The sequence below is a fragment of the Protopterus annectens genome, chromosome 5.part0 (assembly GCF_019279795.1).
Source record: "Protopterus annectens isolate FY-2018-M chromosome 5.part0, PAN1.0, whole genome shotgun sequence".
NCBI lineage: Eukaryota > Metazoa > Chordata > Ceratodontiformes > Protopteridae > Protopterus > Protopterus annectens.
Window position 1 is genome coordinate 717,174,194 of NC_056735.1, and position 26,017 is coordinate 717,200,210.

Consider the following 26,017-nt stretch of genomic DNA (forward strand, 5'->3'; position numbering starts at 1 on the left):
GATAGGAAAACAAGAAGGATGCTTCATGCTCACCAAATGATTTATAAAAATCATTGCATACCAAGATTATATGTTCTGCATTCCGAAGGAGGGATGGGCCTCCTTGAAATTGATTATATGTATAGATCTGCAATCCTGGGACTCCACACATACCTGCTGACTTCACAAGACCCAAATGTAGTGAAAGTTTTGCAACATGAGGAGAATAAATCTAAGATGACTTCTCTGCTTAATCTAGCAGAGGCTTATCGGCATCAAGCAGGAAGGGAAATCAAACCTGAAGTAGGTAAAAATCAGGCAGCAACTGAATGTGCCAAAAAACAAAAGAAAGAATATAAGGTGAAGGATCAGATGATAGGGCAAGAAATGTGGAAAAAGCATAAATATAGTTGCAAGTGTAGAAAACGTCTGGAAGAACCTCATGTTGATCAGGAACGAACACAGGAATGGTTAAGGAGAGGTGAATTCAAACCAAGAGATGAAAGGTTAATATTGACGGCCCAAGATAGTGGGCTGCATACACGTTGGTTTATAAAGTCCATTGAACATGTGGGAGAAATAGACAAATGTAGGTTTCATAAAACTGAATTGGAAGCAGTTGCACACCTTGTTGCTGGTTGTGACATATATTGGCAGAAGGACTGTATATTGAAAGGCATACTAATGTGGCGAGACTGTTGCACTGGGGATTATGCAAACATTATGATACTGAAGCGGCCGAAAAACACTGGAAACATGAGCCACAAAGCATCATAGAAAATGAAGAAGTCTACATCCCATGGGATCATCCATTACCAACAGTTGAAAAGATAGATGCTAGAAAACCGGATATAGTGGTCCAAGAAAAGAAGACAAGAGTAGCATTGATCAATGAAATTGCCACACCCAGTGACTACAGTGTCTTGCGTATAGAGAAACACAAAGTTATAAAATATCAGGATCTGCAGGCAGAAAAGAGAGCAATGTGGAAGAAAGATACCCAGACAGTTGCAATAGTACTAGGAGCAACGGGTCTTATAAAAAATAATTTACAATCGTATTTAGATATGTTAGAGAAGCCGCAGTGGTGCAGCGGTAGCATTGCCTCACAGCAAGAGGTTCTCCTGTTCGATTCTCGGCTGGAGCGTCTTCTGTGTGGAGTCTGCATGTCCTCCCTGCGGTCGAGTGGCGTTAGAAAGACATGCGTGAATGGGAGTGAATGGGCGTGCCTTCGTTGAAGATTGGGTGTCGAGCTGGCACCTCAGCACCGTAAAAATCTACTGCCAATCATTAGCGAACCGGAGTTCCGCTGTGCCGACCCCTAACTGGGAAAAGCTGAAAGAAGAACAACAACCAATACATGTAACTCCATACAAACTGCAGAAGGAGTTATTACTGGGCACATTGCGGGTGCTGTGAAGAGCACTACTAGCTGACATCAAAGACTGAAATGATACTGATTTCATGAACTTTAATCATACTTTGACTTTGGAATGGGGTCCATTCCTGTTATGGTATTATATACCCAAAAGACTTAGAGAAATTAAAAAAGAGCTATTAAGAGTGGCAGAATAATTAGCTTAGGTCACTTTTTCCAGCCACAGAGCCATTAAGAAAATAATGGCTGTTAAGCATTGGCATTTAAGGGTGCCTTATAACTCGTAGATCACCAGCATCACACCTCAGATAAATAATGTAACCTGGATTATGAAGAAAAGCAAGGCTTCCAAGCTTAGTTTTTAGATAAACATGAAAACTCAAGCATAGTTATTTTTTATTACATATTAGTTGTCTTTCCATTGAATCAAACTCTTAAGTACCAAAGAAAGAAACATTTTTATCTTACTATTCTTATTTTCTATTAGTATTTGATTTTGCATTTTTTTCTACAATGTATTTTCCGTAAAAATGCATGATTCTTTTGGCGTTTTGCTGTAGTATTTTTGCATTTCATGCAAAGTTTTGTTGAGACAAGTTACTGAGTTAGAGAAGGAAGATTAATAATCAGAGCCTGCAATTCTAGATACAACATTAAAAACTGTGAATGCAACACAAACCATCTCAGCCATGTAACATCTATTAATCACAGGGGTCAGATTTCTCACAGTTGAACACTAAACTGCATTTGTTACTTTGAAAAGAAGTTCAAGATATGCTGAAAACATTTTTTTTTCAGTTTTTGGGTATGGTTCTCCTTTAGGAACCTGTGGGATCTTTCCAGTTGCTTGAAATGCTTTGTAAGGTACATCCCAATGGGGGCATTGTACTTTAATATTAGTACATATGTTTGGTTTCTGGCTGCTGCTGCTGCTAGAGAAAGGTAATTGTTTATAACTGTTTCAGGATCTGGAGATTGCAAACTGCTATCACACAGCTTTTCCGTTAACTGCATTAATGACATTGCCCATTTGCTAATTCAGTAATTCAGACTTGAGTAGTAAACCTACTCAACACAAGATTCTGAATAATTGTAGATGATTCAATAAATTAATTGTTTCTTTACTTTCCTTATTCTGCAATCTAAAACAATTACACATTAACTTTCTTTACATTACACCATTCCTCTGTGCTTGTATAAAATCGTACTTTGATACTTCATGCTTAAATAGCTTTTTCAAATTTGTATTTCATCCTGGGCATGTAAATGGGAACTGCAGCCAGTGTATTTACAACATAGTAAGGATTTAACGGTGTAAATTTACATTACAGTCTTGATCGTTCATTTTTTCATAACTCCCTTTTTCCCATTTTTGCACATGGGGTCGGGGTGTCACATTAATAGTGACCATCACCTAGAGCCAATGTTCACTTCACCAGGCGTCTAGTCCAGCAGTGGTTGTTCTTTTATATTGCACGCATTCACACCTGTAGCAAATTTAAAGAGTCCAAGCCACTTGATCATTCATATGAATGTAATAAAATCACATCTGGCCATTAGTGTTAATCACCAAAAGATTCTGAGCATTAAAAGATGATAATAGTAAATTCAGGAGTATGGTTGCCCATATTGTACCATTTAAATATTCTAAATCAGCTATCTTACTTCCATATTCTACAGTGTGCACAAATTCCCCATACACAGCAATTTTATCATGTCCTCAAGCAAGTCAGGCTATGTAACAGAACACTTGTTTTCCCAGTTCCCACATACCTTTTTAATCAGATCTGTAATGCTTTACTACTGCCCTCACACCTTTCACCAGTTAATAAAGATTCTTTTTTATCACCTTTTATTGCCTCTGCCTAGTACTTTTAGCTGCACAACTTTCTGGTAACTGTGCCGTAGTTACTTTAAGTATTCATATTTATAATCTCGTTTGGGAATTGATTTGCTGATTTTGTTCATGTTCATTATGTACCTGCAGACTGGCTTCTCTGCAGTCTATCTGTGAATATAAATGAGGCCTTGCTTTATTGGACAACTAGCTCCTAACAAATTTGTTAAATACTTTAATCATCTCTGTAGCAGCATCAGTTTACAACAGTTTTACCACTACAATTTATGGTGCCAAAGCTCAGTTGCTTTTTTTCTTATTTCAGCCCACGGTCCTTGTTCTCCTTCACTTATCAGTAAATGCCGTGATAAAAGCATATACAAATGTTTGCATTGTTATTTATAACACATAATTCATTATTAACTTTCACACTACCTTTACAACTCAGTTTTCCAGTTTCTGTAATAAAACCTCTGTTGCATTTCATCAATGGGATAAAAGTAACACTACCGATGAGACATCGCGTAATACTGCAGATGCCCTTGAAGCATCTCCTTCTTTTATTTTCTAGTTAAGCCTTTTAATGTTTTAACTTGGAGGGATATTTTAACTTCTCTTACTGTGAAACCTGTACTTTGTATGAGCAGAAGTACCCAGCCTGACTAGATTTTGATGATGTGGCCCTGTTAGTTGAGTCCTAGTTGTATTATTTACTTTGTTCATTGCATTTATGCTTCTGTTATGTAAAATCTGAAGGAGTATGCCTTTGATCATCAATGTAAAATTCTATTTCTTTGTTTGTGATACCTTTTATAATTGTAGATCAGATCTGCTTTTTTTCTTTCTTTCTTTTGCAGCCTTTTCCTCTCTATGGTATTTGCATATTTGACATATGCACAGAGAATGTACTCACCCTGAGACAGGACTGTATTTTGCTCATAGCTTCTATTACCTGTTACTCTGTAAGTTGTCATTGTGTGATCTTTTGCCCCAGTTTATGAGAGGACAATTTAAATGACTTTAAATGAGAGAATGTTTATTTGACAGTGGGAGTAACTCTGCTCTGACTGACCAGAAGAACAGTCACCAGCATTTTACATCAGATTCATTACCCTATGACATACACCACACATTTTGTAATGCTTCCATTGTGAGCTTTACCCAGCAAACATTTTAAATGCATTGTTCAGTTTATTATAATAACCACCAGCATTTAATAAAAACGCAGACAACTTTCTTGGAGTTAAATGGCCACAGTCATGTGTTTGTTGCCAATTATTTGCCAATTAAATCACAAGATGTGTGTAAAAGGCAGGGCCTTCTGGGAGATGATATTATGCACTAGTATCTGCATCAATTCCTAACCCTACAGAGTAGTAGCACTATCGATATCTAGCCTTATGCTGCATCACATCCAGGACCCCTTTATCATCCATTTCATCCTTTCCTTGTATTCATAGATTGGTCGCCTTACAATCTGCCAAGTGAAAGTTTGCTAAAAAGTCCTACACTCTCTAATTGGGCTACTTGCTCTTTGGAAGGGCCAGGCAATATGTCACAGGCCCTCACCCTCATCTATCATGGTTTCCCTTGCCAATCCTGCCTTCTGCCCTGATGACTGCAACAACCTAACCTAACTGTCTGTACTCGTTGGAGAAGGCAGAAACATTAAATCCCCTTGGGGAAAAAAAAACAGGAAATTCCTTCTCAACCCTTAGTATGATCCCCCTTATGGGTCAGTGGGTAGCCCTTCCTGACCACTGTCCCTCACTGACCCTAGTGTAGCTGTGCATTTGTTTTGATGCTTCTCTGCTTTTATAAGGGGTGAACTGAGTGGGGAAAAAGGCTTCATCCTGGGAATTCATCTGCAAAACAGGATGATCCAAGTGGACCATGGCCTTTTCACAGCTCTCCTTCAGACTGTCTTCTCACAGTTCCAGCCCTTCACACACAAGTAACCTGCCCCTGCCTGTCTCTACTACCCCCTAAACCCTAGATTCAGCTCTGAGCTATCCCAACTCAGATAAACGTGAGTGTGGCTGCTAGTTGCTAGCCAGGCTGCATTGTCTGAGACTGGGAATAGCTCTACTCTGACTAAGTGAGCACAAGAACAGCAGTCACTAGCATTTTACATCAGATTTCATTACCCTTTGACATACATTAGTTGTTTTGTAATGCTTCTGTTGTGAACTTTACCCAGCAATCGCTGTAAATGTATTATGTAATTTATTATAATGCCAACGTAATTTAATAAAAATACAGACACCATTCTTGGAGTTAATTGGCTGCAGCCTTGTGTTTATTACCAGTTATTTGCAAGTTTAAATCAGGAGATGTGCGCAAAGGCAGGATCTTCTGGGAGACAATATTATGCACCAGTATCTGCATCGGTTTCTATTCTTACAGAGTGGTAGCACTGTCGATATCTAGCCTTATACCACATCACATCCAGAGCCCCTTTATCATCCATTTCACTATTTCCTTGTATTCATAGTTAGGCTGTCTTACAGTTTGCCAAGGGAAAGTTGGCTAAAACTTCCTACTGTCTCCAGTGGGGCTGCCCACTCTGTGTGAGTGCTGGCTAATACGTTACAGACCTTTCCTCCCCACTTACTTGGGTCTCCCTTGCCAATCCTGCCTTTCACCACAGTAGGAAGAGAAGTATTCTTGTACTTCCACCAAGCATGTCTCCCTTCTAGCTTGCAGTTCTGCCTTCAAGTTTGTTTAAAGCGCTGCCATCCCTTTGGTTGACAGGTGTGCCTCATTAGCCTGATACACTTCTGGCCATATTGCATTTATCTAGGGATGAATTGTGTAGATTCTCCTGACTTCTGCAATGAGATGGTGCGTGGTGGCATCTATCCTACATCTCATTCTCTCTGCTGCTGGTATAGACATGGCATTCCTCCAAACCAGACTCTGGATTACCTGTGACCTCACCAGTTGTGCTCGTGCCACTGTGTTGTCAAAAACCTACTTGTTTTACTGCCTTGACCAGTTCCCCAGTGGAAGTATAACATATTGTTCCCTCCATGGTGCAGGAGAATCTTATCTCGCTGCCATCAAAATCTACACTTGCTTGACAGCCTGTTCTTTAGTTCTGGTCATCTCATCCTGCCAACCCCTAGCCATCTGATCATCAGCTGCCCCTCACCACTTGTTGCATTGACAGATCCCCTTTTTAGCCACATCTGTAGCCTTTTCACATATGAATCTTTTGTATGCATTAGATTTCCACCTACCCAGTCTTTTTTATATTCTCTTGTGAAGTTTTTGACAGCTGTGCATGCAAAGTTGACCCTATCCTAAATGAGTACAGGGTATATCTTTTGAGGTTTAGTCCACAGCCTTTGATTTGTTCTTTTTAATATCACCCTAGCCTGGAACTAGATGAGTGGTAATGGCAGAAAACCTTATCACCCATTAATGTTTGGTAGTCATCATTAATGCACTGTGCTATCTCCCACTTGGTACTGGCTGGTTTAAGTAGCCATATCCATTGCCACCTGGCTTCCTGGTCAGTCTTTGATTTGGCCACCTGAATGCATACTTCCTTGGCTGTAACACCCAGATCTTGGGAGTGTAATGTTATTAAACTGTCTCCTTTACTATTTGGTTGTACTAGCTGTGACCATCTAAATGTGCCACACAGTGCTGTCAAAAAGAAAGCTGTAAACAGTGTTACTTCGTACTTGACTTGACACACACAGCTGACAGGTTGCCCCACAACGTCTGCATTACTGTTGGCCCTATTGAGTATCTTTTATCGGGGTTGCTTAGGCACCTCCTTGCCCGGCCTTTTAGCATGCTTTTCATTTAGAATGAGTTTGTCATATTCACCCACTTCATTGTTCTGTGCAACCAGCTAAGGGCTACAAGATGAATGGACTGATTTTCCTTTGTCCATCCGTCTCCAAGCATGACCATTAAGTATATCCTCAGCTGTCTGAGTGATATAGACCATGACACAGTCCAGCGTTGTGATCTTCATAGCTTCCAGTGCCAGCTTGAATCTGGGCTACTGTGAACACAAAAGGGAATCAGCCAATGAGTTATCTAGCCCCTGTACATTTAATCTCATTGTCACATTCCATTCTAAACAGTGAAGTGTAAAGTGTCTTATCAGTCTCCGCATAATACCTTTGTCATCCAGCTGGTTGTTTACTGTGTACACTATCCCCATATTGTTTGACCTGGGGTGACTACTCTGTTAGTCATGTGTTGGCCCCACAAATGTAGTGCTACTACTACCAGAAAGAATTCTGATTTGGTTATTGCCAGTCATTTTCTCTCCTTGATTTCCTTTGGACATGTACTGCTGAACCATCTTCTTTTAAAATAACCTGCAAAACGTATTCCTCCAGCAGCATCTGTAAATAGTTCTGTCCCTACACTGAACACAGAGCTATCCCACTAATTCTTGAGTGAATTTCTGCCATATTTCCAAGTCCCATTGCTTTCCAGCCATAACCCTGATTTTATGGTATGGCTTTTTACACACCACTCCTTTTGCTGCCAATCTCTCATGATTGATCTACCTGTTGTGATCACCTTGCATGTGAAATTCAGTAGTCCTGCCAATTTTTGCAGTTCTTTAAGGTAACCTTTTGCTTTGCTAATCATGCTCTAAGGCCTTTTGTAGCTCGTCAGTCTTCTCTTTGGGCAGTCAGAGTAACTCTCCTCTATGTCAGTCTTTATCCCCAGGAATGCAACCCCGGTGCATTGTCCCCTTGCATATTCCACTGCCAATGCACTCCTAGTTCTGGAAGCTCTGGAAGCACGTTACTGTTCTTGACACTGCTGTATGTCAGCTTGCCATATGAACAAAAAAATCATCCAAGTAGTGTATTATGATGTCCTCCTCTGCCTGCTGGACTGCTACTGTGTGCACAAATGTGCTGAACTTCTCAAATGCTACACAAGCTATTAAACAGTTCATGGGCTTGTACTTTTCCATGTAGTGGTAACCCTTGAACTGTATCTCAAGCCATCTTTGGTCATTTGCATGTATCGGCAAAAGCCTAAAGGCTGCTTTGATGTCTGCATTTGCTAGCAAAGCTCCCTGTCCCATTGATTGAATTTTACTTGGTGCCTCATCAAATGGTGACTAGGAATCTGAAGACTCCATTTCATCAATACAGTCATTCACCGAGTCCCCTTGTGAGTTTGATATGTGGTGAATAAGTCTGAATTCTCTTGGTTTCTTCATTGACATCAAGCCTATCGGGGACGTTCTGAAGTGGCACCTTGGCATTTTTTGAATGAACCTGCCATCCTCCCAGCCCTTATCTTTTTGTCCAGTTTCTCTTTTAGCCTGTGTGACATTTCCGTGGCAGGTTTTAAGTTTTTTACCTCACCCTCCCTTTTTGATCCCTTAGCTGGTATCCAAAATCTGTGGGTGAATCCTTCCTGTAAAAAGACTGCTGCTTGTCTGTTTGGGTAAAATGTCAGCCAGTCACATAAAATGTAATATTTTTATTGGGTGTGGTAGGGTTCTGGCTGTTGACCCTTTGCCCTTGTTATGGTAGTGGGCTCCTATATCTTTGCCTCCCTGACCTAAATCCAGCTTTTGGTGGTGGTTGGCTTTCCCACATGCCATACAGTGGTGCTGAATCTTGCATTTCCGGCCATTTTGGCATTGACTGAAGTTGAATGTGAAGCACCTGCCAGTTCCTCCTTCAGGCTTACCTGGTTTAGAATCATACCTCCCTTGCGGCCCATCCTCCTCGGGCCTTCTTCCAAACTGGAAAAGACTGCTTCACTGGAAAGTCACAATCTGTTGTGACCATACTGCCCCTGCCTCGATCCAGCAGAATAGGTCCAGATCAACCGAAGACCAATGTTTCTCTCATATGCCTGTAAATTTCATCTTATCCTAGCCATTTGTTGCCCCTATATATGAATCTCATTGCTGTCATAGTGTTGAAGTGCAACCACATCATTTTTGCCTTTTTGAGGACTTTTATTTCTGCATAAACATTGTCTTAACAGATGCTTTGCTTCTTTGTTTGACTTTGTGCCCACTGACTTCTCTTTGCCCTTTCCTTATGGTCTTCTTCTCTATTTTGTAATGAAAAACTCTCTACATATTCACCATTGACTATTTGTTGTTTAACTTTCTCAGTTAAATGAAAACCCAATGGCTGATTTAAGGTGCCAACCCTATAATATTGTTTTTGCTGTTGTTGCCATAGGGTACAGTTCTAACCTCCACTTGACTACTCCTTTCTCCCTGAGGCTGCTGCCCTGCAGTCAGCCCTTTTATCTGGATTCAAAGTTTTGAAATTGGTTATAGAATTTCTTTGCTATCTCTGTGCTCTGCTAGCACCCCTCTTCACCGTTCAAGCCCTTGTGCTATCCTTGCATATGTCTTGTGACCACTACTTACTCTCTGTTCTTAAGATCTGTTGGCTAATGTTGGGGATCCAGTTAAACTCGCTGCATGGCTGTGGTGAGAACTTGCCTCCCTCTGGTCTCTGGATTGTCCTCCTCTAGCCCTGGGCTTGTCCCCATGAATTGTATTCCTGAACTTTCTAGTCCTTCCTGTCTCCCCTCTTTCTGCATTGTATTTTTCTCACTCTCTTGCCACTTTTTTCCTTTTTTTCTTTCCCTACACTGAACACTTGTGATAAAGCCACATGTTGGTCAAAATAACCTTTTTGTACCAACCTTTGAACAAAAGATTGCACTTCCTTGTTACTTTGAGTCTTAACCTTGTTCCATCTCCACTGCCTGGTGATTACTAACTTGCCCCCATCTTTCTTAGTCCTTTGTCTCTTATTTGGTCTTCTTGAACCTTCTGTTGGGCCCTGTCCTGCTGTATTAATCCCCCTTTGTTCGACTTCTGAATAGCTGTTTGCCTGGTGGTTGTGGGGATCGGCATTCCTCAGTGACTGTCTTTGCACTGTCTGCCGCACCAGTTTCTCTCACCAGTCTTTCCCTCTTGCACTTATGACTGCCTGTAGCTGATTTCCATAACAAGCTCAACATTTGTGATTCCTTGCCTATTATCTGGAACAATACAAGGTTCACTGGTGTTCCCTTAGCCTTTGCTTGCGTAGTGCCTAGGGTGACTGCCATCAGAACATTAGTATCATTTACCCTCATTTATCTTAAAGAGCCACTATGGTGTAACTGCCTCTGTTCAAATATGTTTTTATCAACAGCAGATGAGCAATATCTCCCTTTAGTTGTATGAATGAATATATATATATATATATATATATATATATATATATATATATATAAAGTGTACACACCCCTGTTAAAATACCAGGTTTTTGTGATATAAAAAAATGAGACCACAATGAATCATTTCAAGACTTTTTCCACCTTTAATGTGACTCAAGAGATTAGATACAATTCAATTGAAAAACAAACAAATCTGTTAGGGGAAAAATATAAAAAAATAAAAAATGTACAATAAGCTGGTTGCATAAGTGTGCACACTTTTAAACTAATACTTTGTTGAAGCACTTTTTGATTTAATTACAAACAAAATATGACTGGTTTTAATAATTGTCTTAGTTTCTGGTGTCATTCTAAGGGGGGTGCTATATTTGTCAGCATGGAAGGAGGTGGTCAACAGACCACACTGGTTTGCAAGGGATGGTCAGCACCTCTCCCCTCTAGGCTCGAATATTAGTTAAAACATTGTCTTCCCCCATAGTGCCTTTTTTTGGGCAATGCCAAACTGAAAGTTCTACCAACATAGCAAATCAAAAACTAGAAAATCTAAAGGTATTACTGCTCAATGCTAGGAGTCTAAACAAAAAGCTCCTTAGAAGCTCACATCACCCTAGAGAACGCTGATGTCTGTACATTCACTGAGACATGTTTAAAGCCACGGAGAAGAGACTGACAGTGCAAGATTATAATGCCTTTCACACATTTAGACCAGCTATTACAGACAGGGAATAAAGGTGAAGGTGTCTCAGTTTTACATCAAAAATAAATATATCTCAAGGCTGGTCAAAGATGACAATGCACTTGAGCTGCTCCATGTTCAAATCACCACAGGCAAAACAAACAACTCAGAGGACAAATAAAGTCTATCACATCCAAATTTGAGGTAAATTGGGCCTTCTAGGCCGAGGACAACCACAAGCCATTCTTTGGATATGTCCCCAGCCTCAAAGGAAATACACAGTTGTGTGCAGAGCTCATTATAAATGGTGCCACCTATTCTGAGCAAGAAGATATAAAAAACTTACTGGCCGATAAATTCAGCTCCAGCTTTACCCTTCTCTCCCCTTCAACCTTCTCTCAGGCAATACCATCAAATATAACTTTCCCTGCTATCAGTAGGGAACAGGTCCTTAATGCTCTCTCTAAGGCCAAGAACACTGCATCAATGGGCCCAGACAGTATCCCAGGAAGCCTTCTAAAAAGCATGAAACATGACCTATCAGTCTGTCTGGATTTGCCTCCAAGCAGGCTTTGTGCCTCTTGAATGGAGAACAGTAACAGTCATCCCTCTACACAAAGGTGGGCCATCTACAGACCCTGGAAACTACAGACCCATAAGTCTCACTATTCTTATATGTAAAGGCATGGAAGGAATTATCATGGAAATGATCAGAAATGATATAGTAAACATGCAGACACTGGACTCAACCAAATTTGGTTTTGTCAAGGGCGGGTCATGCTTACTCAACCTGGTGGACTTCTTTGAGAAGGTCACCAAAGCAATGGATGAGGGCAGAGTGGTTCAGACTGCCTACCTTGACCTGACCAACATATTTGACACAATACCATACTCGGGCATTGTTGACAAACTCAAGAGATTAGATACAAACCCATGTGCCACCCAGTGGATAGCCACCTGGCATACAGACAGGACCCAGGAAGTTAGAATTGGGGAGTCCATCTCTACAAAGAGGCCAGTCACAAGTGGAGTCCCTCAGGGATCTGTCCTTGGACTGCTCCTTTTTAGCACTTACTTCTCTGAAGTTAAGACCGATGCCAATGGTCTCTGACTGACAACATTTACAGATGATTGAAAGTTAGGAGCTGTCATTGAATCCCAAACTGACACAAATGTTCTCCAGGAAGGGCCGACACAGACAAACAACTGGTGTCAGAGCCACAGACTAGAACTATATGCCAAGAACTGCATAGTAGTGTACTTTGGGAAGTCATCCAGCCCTTGTAACTATCATATTGACAGCACACCCCTAAGAGCTGACCCAGCAGTCAGGGACTTAGGGAAACATATAGAGAGTAATCTAGCCTTTGACCATCGTGTGTCTATAGTAGTGAGGAAATCATTCTATGTTATGGCATCTAGGTCCAAAGAAGTTATTGTTTCACTGTATCTGGCATTTATCAGACCTATAATTTAGTGCAATGCCCCCTTTGGTATGTACCTAATCAGGCATATCCAGCAACTGGAATGTCCACAGAGATTCCTCACTAAAAGAATACAGGGTGTAAGTAAAATGACCTATGCAGACTGCCTCAAGGCCCTATCCCTGTATTCTGTCTCTTACAGGCTGTTGATGGGAGATCTATACCTGGCATACAGGGCATTGTCAGACCCCACTGTGATGGAAATCCTGCATATCCACAAAACAAACAGCACCAGATTTACCAGTTCTAAAGACTTACACCTTGCCTGTGATATAAACAAGACCTGCTGGAGAGATAGGTATGTATCCCACAGACTACCCCCGTCTCTACAACAGACTATTCATCCATCAGAAGCAGAGTTCCTCCATAACCCTATTCAAGTGTAACTTGGACAATTGGATAGGGAACAGGAAATTCATTCCTGGTTTGGGACCTGTGTCTCTGATGGACACAGATAACCTGTAAATGTTTCATTTTCCAGGCCTGTGCTTACACTTACTAAGGGTACCAGACCTTGTCAGAGCTTTGGGATGCATGGCTAGGCGTGAAAAGGCCCTTGTGGGCATTAGCCTAGTAAACTCCTATGAACCTGTATATATATATATATATATATATATATATATATATATATATATATATATATATATATATATTCTCCACATAGACATATCCTTATGTAAGCAACCATAGCCATGAACCCATGTCTCTTTCTAATACCTACTTATCTGTTCAACTAAATTCCACGACTATATTTCTACTTTTTGTTTTTAAACTGCAAATAAAATGTGTTAATTTCCTTTTCCTTACTTACCTGCTTCTGACTCAAGTACTACCAATTCATGTGAGACTATAATTTGCCTGTTTTTCTCTGTATCTGTATATATATATATATATATATATATATATATATATATATATATATATATATTTTTTTACATACAGTGGATATAAAAAGTGTAAACACCCCTGTTAAAATGCCATTTTTTGTGATATAAAAATGAGTCCACAATAAATCATTTCAAAGCTTTCCCCACCTTTAATGTAACATATAACCTATACAATTCAATTGAAAAACAAATCTGTTAGGAGAAAAATATAAAAAATAAAAAATGTACAATAAGCTGGTTGTATAAGTGTGAACAGCCTTAAACTAATACTTTGTTTAAGCACCTTTTGATTTAATTACAGCATTCAGTCTTCTTGAGTAGGAGTCTGTCAGCATTTCACATCTTGACTTGGCAATATTTGCCCACTTTTCCTTGCAAAAGCGCTCTTCAGCAAATCTGTCAGATTGTGAGAGCATCTCTTGTGCACAGCTCTCTTCAGGTTACCCCACAGATTTTCTATTGGATTTAGATCTTGGATCTGGCTGAGCCATTCCAAAACTTTAATTTTCTTCTGGTGAAGCCATTCTTTTGTTGATTTGGATATATGCTTGGGTTCATTGTCATGTTTAAAGGTTAAATTCCCCTTCATCTTCATCTTTCTAGCAGATGTCTGAAGTTTTGGGCCAAAAGTGACTGGTATTTGGAACTGTTCATAATTCCTTCCACCTTGACTAAAGCCCTAGTTCCAGCTGATGAAAAGCAACCCCAAAGCATGATACTGCCACCACCATGCTTCACCATGGGGATGGTATTCTTTTGGTGATGCGAAGTGTTGTTTTTGCGTGAAACGTACCTTTTGGAATTGTGGCCAAAAAAGTTCAGCCTTGGTCTCATAAGACCATAACACATTTTCCCACGTGCTTTTGGGAGACTTGATGTATTGTTTTGCAAATTTTAGAAAGTCCTGGGTGTTTTTCTGTGTAAGTGTGTAAGAAAAGGCTTCCTTCTTGCAATCCTACCCAATAGGCCAGACATATGGAGAATACAGGAGATTGTTGTCACAAGTAGTACACAACCAGTACTTGCCAGAAATTCCTGCAGCTCCTTCAGTGTTGTTGTAGGTCTCTTGGCAGCCTCCCTGAGCAGTTTTTGTCTTGTCTTTTCATCAATTTTGGAGGGACGTCCAGTTCTTTGCAACGTCACTGTTGTCCCATATTTTCTCCACTTTGTGATGACTGTCTTTGCTGTGTTCCATGGTATATCCAATCCTGTGGAAATTATTTTGTACCTTTCTCCTGACTGAGACCTTTCAGCAATGAGATCCCTTCGATGCTTTGTAAGCTCTCTGTGAACTATGGCTTTTGCTGTAGAAGGCAACTGAGTAAATGTCAGGAAAGTCCTACTAGGACAGCTGAACTTTATTTGGGGTTAATCAGAGTCTCTTTAATTGATGGCAGGTGTGTACCCAAGAAGACTGAATGCTGTAATTAAAGCAAAAGGTGCTTCAACAAAGTATTAGTTTAAGGGTGTGCAAACTTATGCAACAAGCTTATTGTACGTTTTTTATATTTTTTCCCCTAATAGATTTGCTTGTTTTTCAATTGAATTGTACAGGTTATAGGTTACATTAAAGGTGGGAAAATGTTTGAAATGATTTATTGTGGTCTCATTTTTTTATATCACAAAAACCTGGTATTTTAACAGGAGTGTGTGCACTTTTTATATCCACTGTATATACTACTAGCCAAGCTTTGAACCTGGTACCCTCAGGTCCCTAAATGACTAACACAACCACTGTACCAGCTCAACTATACTAGTGTACCTAAACCTGCTGAGAGGTTTGTTATATCTCCTTTTCTTTTTTTTAAATTGTGGCACTTGCGAGATTTACCAGACTCAATTGCAATCTGCCTTTGAGGACTCAGCTGCTAGTAAGCCATTTCTGTTCTGAAATTAAATTTATTTATTTTTATTTTGTATTTAGCTGTACTGTCACGTCTGGGCTCGCAAACCTGCATGAAGTACCCCACTGCCAATGAAAGGCAGATGGGAGGAGGGTGCCAGGCCCATACCTGGGATGCTGACCAGACTGATGATGGCCACAAACCGTGGCCCGCATGGCTAGAGGAGTCCAGTGCATTCTCTCTCTCTCTCTCTCTCTCTCTCTGTCTTTTTTTTTTTTTTTGGAAGATCCTAAGCTTAGTAACCTGCATCTCAGGGGAGGCCATCCCCTACTATACAAGATTGCTAGTAGCACTGCTAGTGTTTCCCCTCAATAAAGGCTTTTTCTTCTCCAAAACCCATCCCGAGCACAGGAAAATGGCTCTGACCCCCCCCTGGAAAAAGGAGCTACTGGGGCTAGCTAACGCTGGTCGAAGGGAGTCCTGCAAACTGGGAGCCACATGGCCAAAATAACTGAGCAACATAATGGAACGAGATTACATAACAAGCAAAGGAAACAGAAGGCTAGGAAAACACAGCAAATGGAAAACAATCTGAATGAGGAAAGGCGAAAAGCCTGAGAACCCCCTCCCAGCCATAAGAAACAAGGCGTACCTGGAGAACCTAACAAAGGTTGGCCTTTTTGTGAAAATGGAGAAGACTGTTCAAAGAGATTATGACCTGGAAAAAGGCTTCATACTGATGATTCAAAATGATAAGTTAATTGCTTTCAAAATGCAGTGCACATGCTTCATACTTAGAATTTAGTTGCAAAAGAGGCTGATCTTGGTAGACCATGGGCTTTTCACTTCCGTCCCGAGGACCGTCTTCTCAGTTCCTGCCCTTCACACGTAACTTGTTCGTGCTTCCCCTAGCTCCCCCACTATCCAATCTTGGGATTCAGTTCTGTTTCAAGGAGGCCTTATAATGGTAGCATCTAGCATTGTACTCCTGTTTGTTAAAGCTGATTTTATAGACTGATCATTTTAAGACAGAATTGTTTTTGTCCTTAACTGTGTTACATTTTTCTCTTGTTTGGCCTACATTAAGTTTGGTTAGGATATGGTGAAGATGATTGAGTGTATTCCATTGGAAAAGTATGTGAAGAAGGGTGAAACAGTGTAACACTTACAACCATTTTATATGTTAGAAGAATATCTATAGGATCTTTCAAAATGATAAGTTAATTGCTTTCAAAATGCAGTGCACATAAAAAATATATAGTGTTCCACCATCTTTGTTTTTCAGTAATTTAACAAACATTTTCAGCCCTGAATATTGGCTGTGGTAGAGATGAACTGTAGCAGTAGTTCTTCAACGGTATGTGATGAAATAAATGGTCTGTCGTTCACGGCATAACTTTAATAAGCAGTACAATCAGTACCACATGTAGCAAGGAGTGTATAAAATCAGATTAAGACAGAAAAATATTTTGGAAAAATATACTGCACGCCATCTATAAACCATAAATGTCAAATTTTGAATGCAGTGAATGATTTTTGTTTGTCATCTGCCTTTTTCTTTCTTATTTTATTGACCACTCATCTGTTGCTACTGTTGCTGCAGTCTAGGTCCACTACAAATCAGTGTTTGGCATTAGCAAATGATTTTTTAACTCCTACTGTCTGCCATTAGCTGTGTTGTGATGACTCAGTCACTGAAAGCATGAAGGAATCTGAGTAGGGACATCCTGGTATGGTATCATCCTAAAGGTGGGGATGTTTTCATTTGTCTTTCTCTAACCCACATACCTACAGATAGTGAACATTGATGTCTGTGTGGATTTCAGGACACATATGCAGTTCAATTTTAAGGGTTTTTTTTGCAGCAAAAAAGTTCTGCACAGATTATTTCACTGTCATTTGGAAGCCCGACAGTGTACCCTCCCAGGTTGTATCCTTTAACAAATATAAAAGTAGCTAACTGACTAGTAGATCACAGCTGGCCCAGCTACTATAGTGAAGAATAAAAGTTTCACATGATTTCATTGACTTGCACTGTATCTGGAATGCTGGCTATTATAACGTTAAAATGTAAGAGGTTAAAACCAGTCAAAAGAGGTACTGGACTGAAGCAGGCATTTTGTAGCCCCTTTGCTTTACAAAGGAGAGGCAGCACAGATCAAAACTTGAACATCAAAGTGTATTTTATGTCATGTTTCAGGTTAACCTGTTTGAGAAATACGTAGCTCTAGTGTCACACTTTTGTAGAGGTCCGCTGTGTAGATCTACAGTGCTTGATTCTGTATTTTAGTGTGCCTGGCTGGCATGCCTTCTGCATGGAGTTTGCATGCCCCCGGTGTCCACATGAGTTCTTACTAGGGTGTCTGTCTTCCTCACACATCTCAAAGACATGATTGGTAGTTGAACTGCAGGAGAGCAGATCATGTGTGTGTGTGTGTGTGTGTGTGTGTGTGTGTGTGTGTGTGTGTGTGTGTGAGTGAGAGATACGATGGACTAGAATTCTACCTAGAATTGTTTCCTGTTTTATGCCTACTGCTTAAAGGGATAGGCCTTGGCACTCCATTCATTGAAAATTAAATTGGATGGAGGAAATATTCAGTTCCTCTTGAATCCATTTTTCTCTGTCTCACAAGAAAAGCTGAAGTGATACACAGCTTAGAAGCCAAATAGACACAAAACAGGTTTGGCTCAAGGGGAAGTCAAGTTATGCAGTGTATCATGTATCAGAATTATAAATGTGACAAGTGCTACTATTTTTTTATAACTGCAGTGAATACTAATTATATGGGAGAAAGCATGTGTGCTGCTTTGAATTCACATTGAATCTAATGTATCATTTCACTCCATATATGTTTGATATAAATAGGCAGTTCTACTTCAGGTGACTTTCTAAAATGTGATTGGTGGAGGTGGAAGGTAAGTCATCCGTGACTTCTCCTGGATTTATTAGTTGAATCATTCCCCATTTAGTTGAGAATGGATTGCTACTGAACAAAATTGATTACAGTACAGAAGGACAAAGGAAGGTATTTTGTTTAAAATAACACTAAAAGGCAGAGACGGATACAGGTTCTTGGTTATCTCAGAAATTCAGAAAAATGGTGGGGGACAGAAATGTTATGTATCACAAGGACAGTAAGGTTCAGAAAAAAATTCCCAGCCAGTAAAATGTGAAAGAATTAAAAAAACTATGCAAAGAAAATGCAACGATTTAGAAGGAGTATAGGAAAGCACTTCCACACAGAGTGGGTGCTAAATATTTGAAACAGACTTCTAGTATGAATAGCGGTGATGGAAAATATTCATAGGAAGAGTGTATTGATCAGAGAGGACTGGAAGTGGGGCATGTATGCATGTGTGCTTATGCACATATACATGTCTGTGATGGTAGAGGGGTAGACACAAAGCGGAGATTAACAATTTAGGCAATGAATTAAGGAACAGATTAGGCGGAGACTAAGTACATCTTAACAGCTTTGGCTAAGTAAAAGACACAGGTGTAAAAACTAAGCAGAACTTAACAGCTTAGGCTGTAAAGCAAGGCACAGGTTAGGTGGCTTGCATACACTTTGTTTAGCCATGCATTCTATTTTTCTTTGAAATGTTGCAGTTAAAATCAGTCTGATGCAATTTCTTAGTTGCTTCAAATCATTTTATTCGTGTTGTTTTTGTGGAGTTTGTTCAGTTAGTGGCTTGCATTTTTGGAGACCCTGCTATATATCTAGATGGCTAGCTGAACCACAGTATTCTGTATCATGCATCTTCTAAGCTAACAGGTGTCTGGCTCACATACGTCAAGGTCAACAACAAATAGTGCCAACTGGGCACTTGCGGATGTGGACTGAATCACTTATGTTTTCCTTTCAGGTGCCCACGTTGGCTCAGTGGTCCCGAGGAAATCAGGAGGATATATATTAGCCCTTGGAACACGCTTTGCTTTCTTGGATTGGGAGAAGAAAAAAGTAACAGACATCATTAGTGTTGACCAGGACAAGGCCAACAACAGGTTTAATGATGGAAAAGTGGACCCAGCAGGAAGGTTTTTTGCAGGTAACTGAATCAAAATTGCTGACTTCTTATTGTACTTGCACGTATCTAAAACAAAGGAAGACATGGGTTAAAAACCAGTGACAGTTCTGTTGTGCACACTTTTTTTTCTGTTACATTTTTATCCCAGCAGACCAAAATCTGTGCTGCTCACAAAACTTTACTCTTTTCCCTTTGCCTTTTCTTATACTCACATGTACTGTATATTCTTTATGTGCATATTTTATTGTACTTCTTCAGTGCATTCAGAGTAAAAAACTACTGAAAGCAGATCATTCATTAAACCACCTTACCAGTGTATAAATTCTGATAACAGATCTGTGGACTTTCTTACTGTATTGCACTGGCCATGTCAGCTTATTTATTGCTTTGGGTGCTGAATAATTAATACTCAGCATTTCAATACACTACCTAATGTATTTGCTTTGTTCTTTTTCTAAAAATCTTAACTAGTGTTGTTAAATCTTCAGACTGTTTTTTTAATCTTTGGTGCTTAATAACAAACTGAGAAGTTAATTATTTAATATCCATGTATTTAATTTCTGCTGATATAAAATGAAGAAGGTTAATCAAGTCGAACTAGAACAGAAGAAACATGTGGACTTGTTAAAAAACTATGTATGGCAATATTTTGACAATTGTCCCCTTTAGTGAACTTTGCCTAAATTTGTGAGTGTTTTAGGTTTCTTGCAGTTTAGTGGCTTGGTGAGAAGGTACAAGACCTATTAGCCAGGAAGCTACAAATTATTCACTATGTTTAAGTATTTTTTTTTTGTTTGCTTCACAAGCTCATGGTGGGATTTGACATGTCAGCATCTCAACATCATTTTAGCATGCGTGCTTGCCCACTGTGGCATCTTGTGAACATAATGGTAGTCTGATGTCTGGCAAAAACCAAACTCATCATAGCTGGCTTTGATATAGTGCTTTTACTGAAAAAAGCTGTTTGAACAGAATAGCCAGTCAAGTTCCAGGTCACCACTAGGCACACATTTATCCTTTTCTCTAAGATATTGTAGTCTCAAAAACAGTAAGTAGGAATTGAAGGGGTTTGCCACCTACACAAGAGATTTTTGTGTGTTAGTAGTGGGGGTACGTGAAACATTTATGTTAAGAGTAGTGTTTCCTTCATTGAAACTATACTTTCTGTCAGTGAGCTGTATGCCTACTGGGCTGGCACTTAATGGAGTTTGGACCTACAACTGTCATCCACAGGCCACACTGGATATGTGATCCCTGGATCTGCTGCACTGCCCTCAAATAGTCAACTTTAACTTCTCCAAGCAAAATTGGCCACTAGGGATAGTCTCTTTAGCTACATCACCAGCACCAAACAGATTAAAGTAGAAAAGATGCTCACAAATTTTATTCATTGTCTGATTCACCAAGTACAATGTGGCCTCAGGAGTATGCAGGGAATATATATTGCTGTCTTGGTTATGGACTTCCAACAACCATGCCTGAACTAAGACTACACATTGACCAAATACCAAGCTGAGTCACGGGCTCTTTTTCTTCACTGTGTTTATGAATGTCAGTGTATCTTTCAAACAAATAATCATTAATATGTATATATACACACATACGCATAATTCCCAGGGAAGGCTAAAAGAATGCTCCAGTTCACTACCACCTTGACAAGGTAGTACTGCCACTACCCTAGATATGGCTAAGGACCAACACTCCATATACCTATGTCACTCTTGAATTATATCAAAATATAATAATAATAAATACAACATGGTAATGACTGCAGTAGTCTAGACAGTTAAAGGCAGATACCAGTAGATTGACAACCTACACTGCTAAATAATATCCTCTACCTCAGATAATAAATACACGAATACCAGCCGCAATATATTTAAAATGAATAAATGAAAAAATGTTTAGACAATAAAGACGTCAAGACAGTTGCTGATGCAATTTAATTATGCAATGTTAAAGATAGTTGCACAAGGACTGGAAATACAATCACTTGCACGGGCACAATACTTCCAGGTAAGCCAGATAAATATCCTAGCTGTCTCTAACTGAAATAATACTGAACCCTTACCTCTGCAGATTGCAGACAGCACTTGCTTAGATGCTGATACAAAGCCTTATAGCAGGATTGTTTGACTTTCTACACTGGTTTTATCTCAGAAGATATATTCTAGTTTATCTTTTTTATCCTGTGGAAATTAAAGATTTGACTAAAACAGTTTTTTCCTTATACAAACTGCTACAAATGGAATTGAACAGATTCACATTTGCACACTAATGACTGTTGTCCCAGCTCTAGTCAACTATCTCCTTGAAGAGTCTTTTACTTGTATTTTTATGGACCTTGGCTTCGTATTTCAGGAAGACAGGAAGTTGTACTATATACTTCAATTACAAGCGTTGTCGCCTCACAGCAAGACGTTGTCCCGTTCTATTCTCAGTTAGAGCGTCTACTGTGGAGACATGCGTGAATAGGCATACCTTCGTTGAAGGTTGTGCGTTAGGGCTGGCAACTCAGCATGTAAAAATCAACTGCCAATCATTAGCGGACCGGAGTTCCGCTGTGGCGACCCCTAACCGGGAAAAGCCGAAAGACACAACAACAACAAGTTTCACAACATTTTCTTCTTTCACTCTGTTTCTCTTTACATTCATAGAGAAAGGTTCCAAGGTTACACATGCTTTCATGCCACAGAAGTATCAGTGTTGCAGATTAAATTTCTTAAAAACCCTGAGAGGACATTTTAAAATTGCAGTTTCACTGTGCAATTTTCTGTCACATATTTTACAAGCTTACATATACTTTACAAATGGGTTACTGACTGGAAGCAAAGTACAAGCATCACATTTTAATTCAGTTTTCTGTACATTGGCATCACAGACAGCATTGAAGTTAGCTATATTGATCTTTGCTTTGATGGACTACTCTGCAAATGAACTGAGCACACATGTAGTACAAAGTGCAAAATTAAGTCCACAAACCACAAAATAAAGGGCAAAGCATAGGTATACTGAAGTGCCTTGTCTCACAAACAGACATAATTATTCGGAATGAGATTGTGTTTAGCATGGAGCACACTGCCTTAGTAAAGCTGCATTTGATTAAACCTTTACTTTCACATTTTTGTGGGCAGAATAACAATGTGCAAACAACCACTCATTGTGATTATGTTCTTTTCTTATTTTATGGTCCAAAGTAAATTCAAATACATATTTCCATTTAGTTACATTGATATAAAACTAGAAGGGTTCATGTTGATTCATCAAAGGCAGTTTCAATGAATGTGAATAAACCAAAACCAGTTCACCAAAACTACCTTCGGCAAACATCGAAACAATTATTTTTTGCAGGTGGACAAGCCATCAGCACTCACCTGAATTACATATGCCAACTCCCAGGTAGCACAACAGTGGAGAAAAAGGCAATCTCCATTTTTGTCAAAGACGGTTTTGGCGAACTGGCTTTGGTTTCTTTGTGTTCGCTGACATCACCGTCAATGGACTAACATGCTCTCAAACTGGAATTTTGAATAAAAGCTTGCCTTTAATCTAGTTTGTAGAATCTTTACACCTCTTATATAAGCAGTATGTGTGGTAATTTCTGGATGAGATCATGTGGCAGAGATCTCTTCCTTCCTTATAAAGTCTGCCCATATGCATGTGGTTTGTAGTGAGTCCTGATTTAGACAAGCTAGTCCAAAGACCAGACCAATTCTAGGGACTTATATTTAGTTTCTTATCAAACCTTAACTCAGTATTATAGACTCTACAATTTTCCAGTTATTCGTGTTAGTACTTTGGAGACCCAGGCAAGCAAGGCAGTCATCCAGGATGCTAAGTGACAAAAGGTGCTGATCTGTATCTGCAAATGCTTGTTAATTTATACATCTGCAAATGCATATATAAATAATTTAAATTAACAGACATGCGGAACTGCACTGGATTAATCAAGAGCTTGAAAACTGAATTTAGAAAGCAATTTGTGACCTTAGCCATGCTGTTTGTCCGATCTCAGTTATTCTAATTGACTAGACTCTGCAATTTACACGTTTCTGTTAAACTCTGACTGAGAATGGAACTGAAAACAGTTGTGAGAGAAATCAGAAGGGTGTGATCCTGAATGAACTGTAACAATGAAGATAAATATTGTTAAATTTGGACAGTCTTGGGAGAAGGTGGAGTGCTTATTAATGAAGTAGATGCTGTTCCTCTTCTTCTCCTTTCAGCTGCTTCCCTTAGGGTTTGCCACAGTGGCGCATCGGTCCACAGAACAAGTGGCAGTAGACTTTTATGGTGTAGAGTTGGCAGCCCTGTGCCCAACCTTCCTCAGAAGGCACACACACACCTAGGGCCAATTTAGAGTGTCCAGTCCACCTACAGCATGTCTTGGGAATGTGGGAGGAAACCCACATGAACACAGGGAGGACATGCAGACTCCACACAGAAGGCACTCCAGCTGAGAATTGAACTGGAGAACCTCTTGCTGTGAGGCAACAACACTCCACTGTGCCATCCCTGAAGTAGGTGCTGTAGTTACTAGTTTTATTTTACTTTAAATTAACAATGTTGAAAGGGGCTAAAAGTGGATGAGGGTGAGGATCATGAGCAGCACCATAGTCACTGTGGAAGTACTCTGCACAGTACAGTGTCTGAGCAAGCAGCTGTTATGAAATGTAGGATCTAAGTGCTAAACAGTATTGTAACTTTAACTATGTACGTGACATAACTTCAGAAAGAATGCCATGGTAGTTCTGTCAGATTATTATCCAGCTTAGCCTGTTGTTTGTATCATTTGTGCAACATAGATGTGCTTTGCTAAGAAAAAAACACTGTGGAACCACCAGGCAGACGAGCATGGTTCATAAGGTACTGCGGCAGTGCTGTAATGAGGTACGAAGCAAAATCATTACCAAATAGTGTCAGACTTCAAATTATTCATCAAGAAAGCTATAGTTTTATACCCATGATAGAAATTTGTAATAAATTGTTATTTTAAAAAATGAATTAGCAAATCTAAAATGGTTACTCTAGCTTTTGATATTGCATCTTCTTTTTTAAAATAGGCAGGTCAACCACTTATCTATCTTAGCCTCTTCTTAAAGGAGAGCCACACTCAGACTGAAAAAACACGTTTATTTCATCATTTCTTGATATTTCCTACATTTTAGCACCACTTTTATGCTCTGTGTCTTTTGTGTCTTTCGGCTTTTCCTGGTTAGGGGTCGGCACAGCGGAACTCTGGTCCGCTAATGATTGGCAGTTGATTTTTACGTACCGGCTTGCCAGGCCTGACGCACAACCTTAAATGAAGGTACGCCCATTTACACGTGTCTCCACGCAGAAGACACTCTAGCTGAGAATCGAACCGGACAGCGTCTTACTGTGAGGCGACAACGCTGCCGTTATGCTCTGTGTACTTTTTTGTATTTTAAATGTAATTCCATATTCTGCCACATGGGGTCCAGCATCTTGATTTTTTAGTCTACCTCTTGGTATCCCACAGCACTGTGTTTGGCTTTAAAATATTACATCATAGCCCCTAAGACAATGCATTGACTTTATACGTGTTTTCACATATATCCTGCTTTCTTTTAGTCAGTCAGATTTAATTACCATTTCTTGCTTTTCAATAATTACTTAAAAGACATACAGGGTAATCACACAGAATAGTATTCTCAGTGCCTGTTGTTTCTTTTTCTTTCTAAAGTGGCCAGTTTACATTATTTTGTTATGCCTGAGTTGTAGTCCTTAAACTCATCGCCCCTCCCCATAAACATCTCCACTTTGTATCTGTCAAAGTGGCAAAGATAATTTGAGCTCACAGTAGGAGAGAAAGTTCATGTACTGTTGCCTTGTACTATCCACCTAATTACAGTGGGACAGTTATTTTTGCTGCACCATAACCTCTTTCTGTCTGCAAATTTTAATGCTTACTACCTAAAAATTGGTAACACGTTGTTTGGCAAACCTTCCAAAATCATTTTTCGGGGATTCCTGAGAAAGCAGAATTCTTAAATAATTGTGTCACAAAGGTCATAGAAAATAAAACACTTAGTTCAGTGTGTGTAAAGACATATAGTAAAATACTATAAAAAGTAATGTTTGAATTTCCTATTTATTTTCACCAGGAACCATGTCTATGGAGATCCGTCCTGCTGAAGTGGAAAGGCATCAGGGGTCCCTATACACTCTCCATGCAGACCATTCTGTTGTGAAACATTTTGATCAAGTGGATATTTCTAATGGCTTGGACTGGTCACCTGACCACAAACACTTCTATTATGTAGACAGTTTATCTTACCGTGTGGATGTGTTTGATTATGATATTAATTCTGGCAGCATATGTAAGTATGAAACATTTCTTTTGTCTTATGTACACTTACAGTTTATGCTTGCATAATTTGCTTTTCTTTCTGCCAGTGTGTTATGGCATCCTAGAATGGAGAGCTGCTAGGATTTAGTTAATGTCGTCAAGGCTTCTATACAGTGTTGTTAGTATTTAGTTAATGTCCTTGAGGCTTCTAGGGCCCAAGGCCCCTGCTTAGTGCGGCTCTGCTCTGTTGAAATTTTATACCAGATTAAAAAAAAACAGCAATCCAGAAAGCCTGACTTTGTTTGGCTGAGATACCTTCCAGGGGATGGAAATGCAAGGAAGCTTTTGTGGTTGTCAGTGACAGAAAACTTAGCCATTTCTGCCAAAGCCAGTGGTTAT

At 39.6% G+C, this 26,017-nt stretch overlaps 1 protein-coding gene across 1 annotated transcript in view; it reads left to right on the plus strand.

Moving 5' to 3' along the window:
- The window catches only part of RGN (regucalcin), a 135,789-nt gene that overhangs the window by 12,662 nt on the left and 97,110 nt on the right, over positions 1-26,017 (plus strand). The window contains exons 3-4 of the mRNA XM_044072562.1: positions 19,144-19,326; positions 25,434-25,649. Of these exons, the coding sequence (XP_043928497.1) occupies positions 19,144-19,326; positions 25,434-25,649 (399 nt within the window). The remainder of the gene's footprint in view (positions 1-19,143; positions 19,327-25,433; positions 25,650-26,017) is intronic.